The sequence below is a fragment of the Prorops nasuta genome, unplaced genomic scaffold (assembly GCF_024137725.1).
Source record: "Prorops nasuta isolate Cenicafe-Biocafe unplaced genomic scaffold, Cenicafe_Pnas_1.2 PNAS00002, whole genome shotgun sequence".
NCBI lineage: Eukaryota > Metazoa > Arthropoda > Insecta > Hymenoptera > Bethylidae > Prorops > Prorops nasuta.
Window position 1 is genome coordinate 4,036,003 of NW_027116799.1, and position 10,512 is coordinate 4,046,514.

Sequence of the window (10,512 nt, forward strand, 5' to 3'; positions counted from 1 at the left end):
ACGAAAAAGAAGAAAAATAATTGTAAGCGTGAACTGAGATTATAAAAATATCTACTCCTTATATATACCACGGGAGAATTATTCGCTTCTTGATTCACCATAATGGAAACATTACCATAACTTATCAAGAGTTTCCATGGTCGTGCAATTATTTTTAACTCATTTTACCAGCCCGATCATTGTTAACAGCTGGGCAAATAATTGTAGTAATTTCAAAAAAAGATAATTATTCCATTACACATATTTAATGTTTTCTCTATTTGTATGATGTTGAATTTGTGTTACTAATTTATTATCCAAGCAACCTCGTTTTTCAGAATTTTAAAGATTCTTAATTTTGATTAAGAATCGACTTCTTATGTTTTAATTGATCGTAATATCGTCAGATATTTAGTCATTGGTTCATTGATAATTACGAATCTACATAGTTTGGAAACTCGATAAATCTTTGCCACTATATATTGCAAGGTATAATTTAAGAAAAATGTAACTTCTATTAATAATAAAAATTTACTTCCACATTCAAATTTTCTCAACAAAATCATTTCTTTGCCTCTTTAAAGTGACCGATTCATAAAGTAAAGGTCATACCAGAATCATGCAATTGAGAATAGTAAAAAAGCATTTTTATTGTACAAAGAAATCTAAATTTACATTTACAAAATTTTGTAATTTAAAATCTAAGGAATTTTTGACTTATTCTACGTAATAGACTAGACGCTTTTGTTAATTGCTAAGATATTACATTAATAACATAAACAAATTATGACTAAAAATACCAGTCGATTTGTCTAAAAACTAGGAAACAACAGTAATTTAGGAAAGAACACATTTTGAAGCTTTACGTAACAACGAACTCTCTACGTATAACTTTATTTCTTCTCCTCTCTTCATATTTTTCTTTTTCAATTGGCTAGTATTTTTCGAAACCTCTGCATTTAGCCATATGCGCATAAAGCACCCAGATGGTAGTAATTTCCCCTAGCTGAAAAAGTATACAGAAATTACATTGTTTATATTCTAGAATTACAGCATCTTCATTCCTGTTTATTTTAGAAATACGATTGGGAGAATTTCGTAGAATTAGAAGGTTGAAATTGTTTAAAGGACTGAAGATCGACAGTAATTAGAGAAATTACGATGTTGTTTAAATACTCACAGCAAAGTCCAGCGTATCGATTTGAGTAGGTCATTCCGTAATTGCTACAAGCGGGTGGTCCAGATTGATAAGGCTGGTAACCAAGTACATTTCCACTACAATGGAGGCGAGAATATCTCACGTAAAACTGTATGTACACATTCGCAAGTGCTCTTTGTGCTGGAAAGGTTGAATGCTTACCTTGGCCCATAATTGCAGACGTAGTTTTTTGTATAGCCACGGGCTGGGTCGTAATAAAATGAATACCCACAGCCAAGGAGGAAAGTATCACCCCACACCAACTGTAATTAAAAACAATTTCATTAGTACAATGCATAAGCTCACAAACAAACGAGAAGAATTTTCAAGCATAGGATTAACGATTTTATACCAGACAATGAACAATTAAGCCAAAATACAGACGCTATTTCCAAAAGAATAACAAAAATTACTCTGCAAGATTTCACGTGAAACTAAATACAGTTTTGCATCAAGAGAAGGAGAAAGTATACGAGTGGGCTGGAACTAAATGATACGCAGCGTTGAAAAAAGTCAATGACACGTGTATAAAATCAAATTTCATCCGAGGAGTAGAAATTTTCATCGTGTTGTATATATAGTTTAGCAGCTCGCCTGTTGCTGGTGTTATTATTCTGGGACATCCGAGCTGCACCAGGGGGATTTTCTTTTCAGCCAATTATAATTTTGCTAACTTTACGAAACTCTACCCAGAATTCGATCTACCTGGCAGAAACCATAAGAGTGTCGTGCGAGAAGTCAAGCCGAACAAATGTGCTCATCTCGCTCTTTGATAACCCATTGCGAAGCTTCCTGAAATACAACACTCGAGAGAGATAGAGAGATAGAGAGAGAGAGAGAGAGAGAGAGAGAGAGATTTCAATTATTTAAATATTCATTATAATGATAACCCTGCTGTCTTCCTCGCGAATAAAATCAAGCCATTTCCTTTCATTTTTTGTGATGCATAAAACCGATCGCAAAGCTCTCCGAAATGAATATTTCACGCATTCATAAAACGAATCTTCGCTCCAAGACGAAAGATACGATTGATTGGGTCGAGTAATGTTTGATTTGCATATATGCAAAAACTTCATCCGTCACTTTTTGAAACTTTGGGCTTGTGTCGTTGTAGAATCTTTGAGAGGAAGTTATATCACTCTAGATATTTACTATACTAGTCAGATATGATTTCAATTTTAAGTAAAATTGAAATCCTATTTTACAGTTGAATAATTAATGCTGAATTTTCAAAATAATAGTTGAAAGACGATGATAAAAAAAAAGAGAATTTTTATCGAGGATCCAGACCCATACTCCAATTTCAATTGATCATTCGAACATGTACATTTGTATTTAAGTATAGGTATTTGTATTGATAGAATGTAAGAATATCAAAGTTTCAACGTTGCGAGCTGTGCAAAATGCACAAACGAGGAGGTGGTTGGATTATCAGCATAACGCATGCATTACTCATGCATCTCCTATTATGCTTCCTATTGGCTTCATCCAGGAACTGAATTCAAAGCTCCTGCAAGTTCTCGACACCCCAGCTGGGAATTCGCATCCATTGCAAGATCCAATGAACACTGAACATACTTAAGAATTCCAACGATACGCGAATGAATCTTCCAGTACTGCTATACGTGATAAGAAAAGATATCAGAGCTCGGTTAATAGACTCGCTTCAATTTCTCCCAGTCACTCAATATAATTCACATTGACACAATCCAAAACTCCATTTTCTTATATCGATGATTCAAAGTATTTTTTAGCCTCATCCTGCTTTTGATTGAAGATTTATATAATCGAAGAGATTAATTCTTATTATAAGTAAATTTTATGTTTCGATCAATATAATCCACATTGACACAATCAAAAACTTAATTTTCTTATATCGATGAGTCAAAGTGTTTTTTAATTTCATCCTGCAATGCGTTTAATTGAAGATTTATGGTTGAAGAGATTAATTTGCAGTGCGAGTAAATTATGGTTAGTTTTGATGGATTGTGTTGGGAGAAATGGGAGAGAATGGTAGTGTGGGAGATTGAACGAGAGTTGGGATGGAAAGAGAGTGGGAGTGGTTTTTGTTGAAGGATTATACGAACCTGAGTGTAGTGGCCTGTGGCTTGACTGTAGCCAGTGTGATAGTGACGAACCTCGTTGAACCAGCCAGAAATTTGTCGCCTCCAATCGGGTTCGCCGTCGTAAGGTCCCGGAGGCCTCGTCGTCCACGTACGAGCCATGTTCTGGCCAACTGCGAACCTCCCTGCAAATCCATCATAATCATCCTCACATAAATCTCCACCTAATTGCTCCTTTCAAATATCAATTATTACCTCCCACCCCTCACTCTTCGTAATTTCTCTTTTTCCAAACTTTACTCAGCCCTGCTGCAACCATCAATAATTTTCTTTCGTCAAATGTAAATTGTTTAACGTCAATTTTATTACTCTATCGTAGTGGAAAAGCCTTGTTGCAAAAGCTATCCTTCAATCTTTCACGTCAAGTAAAATTAATCAACTTGAAACTACAGTAAGATTAGAAATTAAAGGGCGCAACATTTTAATTATTCAACTTTAACGATTTTCCGCACAGTTCTCCCTTTGTACTTTGATCCTATTCATGATTCATTGAAAAATTCATTCTTGATACTCATTTAGCAGATGTTATCGATGGATCTCGTTTTCAAGGACGCTCAATTGAGAGATTATTAAATAATTAGAGTTTTCTCTAAACAATTTTTTAATTATTTAACTAATAAAAAAACTAGGAAATACTAAGTATAATGCATAGATAAGCACAATGTTTAAAAGGTTTTCTCACTTTATTATAGTTATAGTCTTTCTCATCTTTATACAGGTATGTTGCAGGCTTATTTAAGGAATTCACGGTTAAATCGAGGCAAGTTCTCGTTGCACTTATTAACGATGGAGCTCACGAGTCAATTTATTCGTTTTTCGCGAGAGTGAAGCTAATAAGAGTCTTATTTAAATGTCAGGATAAAAATGCACATTGAAAAATTGCAAGTTTCTGTCGTAAACACTGACTGGCGTGGCTGTAATATATAACTTGTGCGTTTGGCCAGCGAATTATGCGCCGATGGGGATTCCACACGGGCGTAAAATATAATTGCCTGCGATATTAGCGCTGCGGTTACATTTGCATCCATTCCATAATTTCCATTCGTAATATTAATAAGTTTCCCGCATCCGATTCGATCAATATAAGAAATGTTTACGATGCCACGCTGCAGTGCTATAAATACTACACAGCTCTGTCCACTTTCCTCTCAAGATCAATTCGCTATGATATATTATTTCTCTTTGTATAATTAATGGAACTGGAATACCTAGCCATATATGCGTTCCCTCATCAATTTCATGGAAAGATTATCGTGGACTTTTATATATATATATGTAGGAGTATAAGAAGTGTCTCTTGTAAGTAGAAAAAGTAGTCTGCACTTGCACCAGTATATACAGAGTGAAATTATTTGTCATCACTGCAGAAACGTGCAAGGGAGATTGAAAAGCAATGGGAAATATTTTCTTGACTAGAAAAAGAAGTTTGGAAAGTGGAAAAAGTATTTGTACTTGTAATTAATGAAATTAAACTATTTATCGTTATAGGATGAGTGTCGTGCAGAGTGAGATAGACAAATGGTGGTGAATATTTTCGTAAGTAGAGAAAGGAGTTTGCGAGGGACGAAAAAAGTGTTTACAGTTGTAATTAATAGTATCTACCGATAGGCACTCGCGTCAGGGGATAGAAAAATGATGGCGATGACTCGTGCTAGTAGAAAAAGTGTTTTTGCACTTACGAACGTTTCTCAGCGTATCGTGCATTTCCGCACAGCTGTCCGCCCATCTTTGGGCCCTTGCAGCCAGCTCGTCGTCCCAGATCTGAAAAAAAGGTTATTAAAAAACAAGAGTGAGAGACGAGGGATGGGGGGGGGGGGGCTGAAATTGAGAAAGGACAACTCTCGGATGAAAGGAGAATCGTTCCGCGTGCAAACTCACCAGTTCCATCATATTTTCCGCGCTGGGCTGACCGTGGATGTGTCCTAAGGCCACCAATTGCCTCAACCGGTTATGCTCATCCAGAATTATCTGCTTCTCTTCGCACGAAACACCGCCGACACCTGGAAATTATTTATTTCCTCTATCGTTCAAACAGTTCCTTTTCTCTTTCGAGTACTGCAAAGCGTTCGATTTCATCTCAAAACCTGCTTCATTCCTTCTTATTTATATCTTTACACTCTTCAGCCTCTGTCATAATCCCATTTTGCTTTTATCCTCGATAAAAATATACTTTTCGAACGCAGTCTTTGTCTCGACACTGCAGAGAGCATCGGGAAATTTTATCCTGTGAAATTTGTCTGGGTAATTCATTAAAAACGGTCTATTGCTTTATTCCACGAATAATTCTCGTGCACGCGCCAGTCTGCGTCGAAGATTTGATTTGGGGATTGCTGAACGTGCGTTGGTCGATGATGTTTCGTTCGCTTTACAGTTCGGTGAGCTAAATAAATTTTCAATCAGTTGAATACAAATTGATACCTTTCTTTACGCAAATGGCTATTTTTAATATTATGAGCGAAAACAGGTTTGCTGTACCTTTGCAGTATCACCAAAATAAAGGGTTATTTTTAGATGATTTTCTAAAAGGAGTCACAGTGGCATCGCGTTACCACGACCTTTTCCATGTTTAATTAGTTAATCGGTATTAATCGGTGATAGCCTTTCGCAGAAAAGTAGGAAAGTATCCAGTACACAGAAATACCGGTATTCAAATATTCCCACCGCCTGCCTAATTAATTTTATTCAAATTTCATGCGAATGAATTTGTCTGGAGTAAAGTTGAAATCTCTTCTGCGTTGCCGTTTCTCGAACCTGGTGCTATAATAATCTTAATCACACTGATTACTCCGGAAACAACAAATTTTCATTCATGCTTTCTATTTTTCAAAATAAAATATTTACTGTATATACATTAATTATTACCGATCGATCGATGAGGCGAATTTCTCTCTGCAAGTTTTGCACAGACGCTTCGAAATAATTCATTTAAAATTATGGTTAATGGCATAATTATCACGCGTGATTCACGAATTCGTAGACTCTCTCAGCTCTAAAAATAATTGAGACGGATAATCCGGACGGTCAGATGAGATTTTTTAACGATCGATAAAGCCTGTAAATCTCTTAACGAATTAATTATATCTACCTATATCTATATGTATAAAAATAGCGTGAGTAATGAAAAGTGAAGTATCTGGGTTGCACAATTGAATTTTTCAATTGAATGATGAATTTTATTTTTCGGTAAAGATGAATTGTCAACGAGTCGACAAGATTCATTTTTCTATCGATCGATCTCGTCTGATGGATCGAAGAGGTCGATTAATCGTAACGATAAGTCATCACATATATAATTTACGCATTTTTCTCAAGGAGCTCGATCGCAAAGGCGATCGAGGATATTAATCTGGCGAGTTGCGAGTGTTTTCAGGGACGCAACCTTCGTTCTGCTCCCGAAATTAATGACTTTATCTGCATTAATAAATCCCCCACCCCTCGAAGAAAAAACGTAAAAGGATCGCACTCTCGTCGGTTTCACACAAACTGCCCGATCACATTGCACGTTCCAATCGACGCTGTAGTCAAAGGATTTCTGTCTCTTCGAGGCTGCCAATTAGAAATTTGACCCGTCGAACTTCAGGTTTTCGCTTTCCAAATTTACAACTTCTTCAAAGTCAAGGTCCCCCCTCCCCCCAACCTCTTCCTAAATATTCTCGTTATGCCTCTGCACAAACCAGCACGCTTTGTGTCCCGCTTTTCCTCGGTATCGTCCAAAGACCCGTCGCGATAGGCATCTCGCGTGCAACAAAAACAGAACTTACAATTAAATCACGTTTTACTCGATTCAATCGCTATACCAACAATTTATTCCTTATCCCTATTATTATTTTATTTCGCCAATCTATCTAGTTTTTTATTGTTTTTTCTTTCATTCGTTCATTTCAATTTCTAATTTTTCACTCTGTTATATTTTCGGTACAATTAATTAGTACTGAAATTTTTATTAGCAACAGAAAAATATTATATTAATTAATTAATTATTATTATTATTGCATTAAGATTCTCAGATTTGGGCAATTTTAATCATTTGTCTCGATTCTGTAATATTCGTGATTTTTGGCAGTAATACACATATACAGAGTTGTGTTTATATATTGATTCGAGGACTCCAGTTGTGGAAAAGAGAGTCGTATGTGCTCCACTTTGATCCACTTCCTGGCGGAGAGTCACTTTTCGCGCTGAAACTTGTCCCTTTTAGCTTCTCCTCTCCAAAAGTTTTTCTCCAATCTGCTTCGACCTCTCCCCCCCCCCCCATAACCCTTCTTTATTCCACCCCAACAAAGAATCCATCTCGACGCGTCTTGGAAACCTCAACATCAGTTGAACTTCTCATCTCTGCCGGCTCACTACTTTCCTTTTCCCCTTTATCCGAAAACTTCAACATTTTGCATCCCCCTAAAATCCCATAAATCGCAAATTAACTCCCAATGTTCCAAGCAATATCTCACGCCTTTTTCTAATCTCCAGCAATCTTTCTAACACAACGTAGGTTTATTTTCAAATTACAAGTTTCGTTTCGCGGCGTTAATTATTATTAATGATTAAATTAAGCGACAAAGAGACTGAGGGGAAGAATACTAATTCATTTTTAAGTCAGCTGACAAATTATGAAATATTCGTAAGTAAATTAATCGCGTGGGACTGTCGGGTTAGGTTGGTTCGGTAGGCAGGTGTTAATTAGTTTGTACGGTGGATGAGTCTTTTTTCCATTTAAATTATTGGAAGGGAGGGATTAATCCCGAGTGAGATTGAAATTTGCGTCGTGACGTAATGCACTGGGAGGGAAAAGTAGAGTTGAAGCGTCTATTAATCATCTCCCCCCCCCCCCCCTTCGGGACACATCAAGTATTTCTCATTCAACGCGAACGGTCATCTATTGAAACGAGCAAAATGAATGAACTTGTTGTATCCGCGCCACATCGATTCAATTCGTTCTCTGTGCAACCGTCAGACACTTTTTCAACCGGAAATGAGCTGGGCTTGGTCTTCTACAACCGGATAATTCACAGATTCACCTCCTGACTCCATTCCATACAATAATGCAAATTAGTTTTAATTTCATTAATCATGCTATCTCCTTTCAACCTTCGTTTCGTCAATTGCTCTATCCATGCTTCAATTTAAACACGATCCTCCGAATCTTACGAAACTTCTGAACAATGTTAATTCCTATTCTTATTCCTTTTATATTACTTCAGCGTCTCTTTGTTCCTGTAACTTTACCCTAATTCGAATGACTCTCGTCATTTTCCTTCCAAGAGAGATTTTTGGTGATATAAGTTTATTGTCCAGAGAGAAGAAGCTTCGCGCACAATAATCATTAGACTATAGCGAGTCGAGTAATTTATTATTCCGAAGCTGAAAGAACAAGCTTTTCCTCGTTGCTACTTTTGTGCTTTTTATGTAACTTCGGCTGAAGCCTAATTTATGATCGAAGTCTCCTCGTCGGTTTATCACGAATCTCGTTAGCTGCTGAGAAAAGATGGGGCAGCATAATTTGGCGAAAAGCCGAGGTTATTAATATAACTTTGATAGGGGCACGCTTAATAAATCATAACAAACGACAAAAATTTTTTCAAATTTAACTTGAGTCTAGGAACAAAAATATTAAGCCAAGAGTAAAATTAAAAAGAATAGAAATTTGTGTTTTTTTTTTTTAATTTGGAAAGTCTATCTGCTGTCTATCCTGAGTGAGTGTGAAGGTGTAAATGAGGGAGATTTGTGAGAGTTTGATCATTTATACAGTATAGTTTTGCCGATAAAAGTGGATGAGGACTGTACGAGTTAGACAAGCTTAGCATAACTTTGAAGGGGGCACGTCTGACACATCATAACAAATGACAGGGATTTTTTTACACTATACTGGAGTCTATGAATAAAATATATCAAACCAAAAGTAAAATTAAAGGGAAAAGATCTTTATATTTTTTTTTTCGAAATTTGGAAAGTTATCTACTTTCTATCGCGAGTGAGATTTTGGGAGTTTGTTTACTTACGCAGTATAGTTTTGCCGATGCAAGTGGATGAAGACTGTACGAGTAGGGCAAGCTGAGTAGCCAGCATGAGGACGCGAATGGGGAGATTGTGGTGGAAGGGTGCCATTTGGCTTGGTGAGAGAGTGACGTAAAAAAACAAGATGAGAAAGTCTCTTTCTCCCAATGTAGATTTTTACGGTCAAGTTCGGTCGGCACGTGCTGACCGGCGTGATCGATTAAAATGGCTGATTTACGGCGAAGTTCGCTGGCCAGATGGAAATCCGCGCGATCACTCGCGAACCGGTCCGCACCGATCGAGCCGAACTAATAGTCGGTCATGCCAACTCACCTGACTTTATATTCGACAGCCTGTCCTAAAACCCCTCCCCCACCCTCCTATATCCCCCCTCCGCTATCCATACCTTTTCAACAAATTTGCAATATACCCACCACGTCTCATCCCAGCAACCTTATTTATTATTTATCTCCGAAGAATATTCTACACGTTCGTCAAGAGGAAAGCTAATCAACAATCTTATTCGTTAGAAACTATGGATTAAAAAACAGCAAGCTGTAACAAATAAATTATTTCTCTTATGTACTGTTTTTTTTTGCCTATCCACTTAATAAAACTTGGAAATCTTTCAAATCAAACCTGTCTAACCACTGGGATCCCCTAACAGTTAATAAAACTATCCCATCTTTATGATTTCGTTGAACCTCAACTTTCAAAAAGAAAAAATAAAATAACTGCAAGAATAGGTTTTATGATATATTACTAATAATTTTGTTAATTTAGAGTTTCATCTTCATTTCGTACGAGAGTAAAGTGCATGGAATTTATTTATACAGGAATCTTAGATTACTCGATTTTAGAGTCTGCTTTATAGTGTTTAAATCATTTGGACGTAATATTTTGAAGATGCAAACTTCAGGAAGTGCATCGTACCAGGATTTCTTCCACGAGTCAAGGTTCTCTCTGTTATCTTTTGCAGATATTATTATTTTATTTATTGCGCGAGTCGTACCGTACCTACACTACTCAAGAATAAATTTCGACTCGTCCACTCTTCCAGCAACAATAAACTGAATATACTGAAGAGTTTCGTTGCTTCCTTCCTACGAATAACTAATTAAATCATTTTTATAAAATAATCAGCTACTAAATCTCACTGTTATACTAATTCTAGATATTTATTAATAATAGTCAGTAATAAAAAATTAAAAATAAGTTTTA

At 36.5% G+C, this 10,512-nt stretch overlaps 1 protein-coding gene across 1 annotated transcript; it reads right to left on the minus strand.

Annotated features, from left to right (window-relative positions):
• Window positions 1-707: 707 nt before the first annotated feature.
• LOC136778278 (venom allergen 5-like) lies at window positions 708-9,576 on the minus strand. Its single transcript, XM_066734979.1, has 7 exons — window positions 9,297-9,576; window positions 5,179-5,300; window positions 4,980-5,061; window positions 3,265-3,425; window positions 1,340-1,440; window positions 1,160-1,254; window positions 708-985 (listed from the first exon to the last, which is right to left on the minus strand). Exons 1-7 carry the CDS (start codon window positions 9,400-9,402, stop codon window positions 939-941), a joined length of 714 nt encoding a protein of 237 aa, XP_066591076.1. The 5' UTR covers window positions 9,403-9,576; the 3' UTR covers window positions 708-938.
• Between the last annotated feature and the right edge of the window lie 936 nt (window positions 9,577-10,512).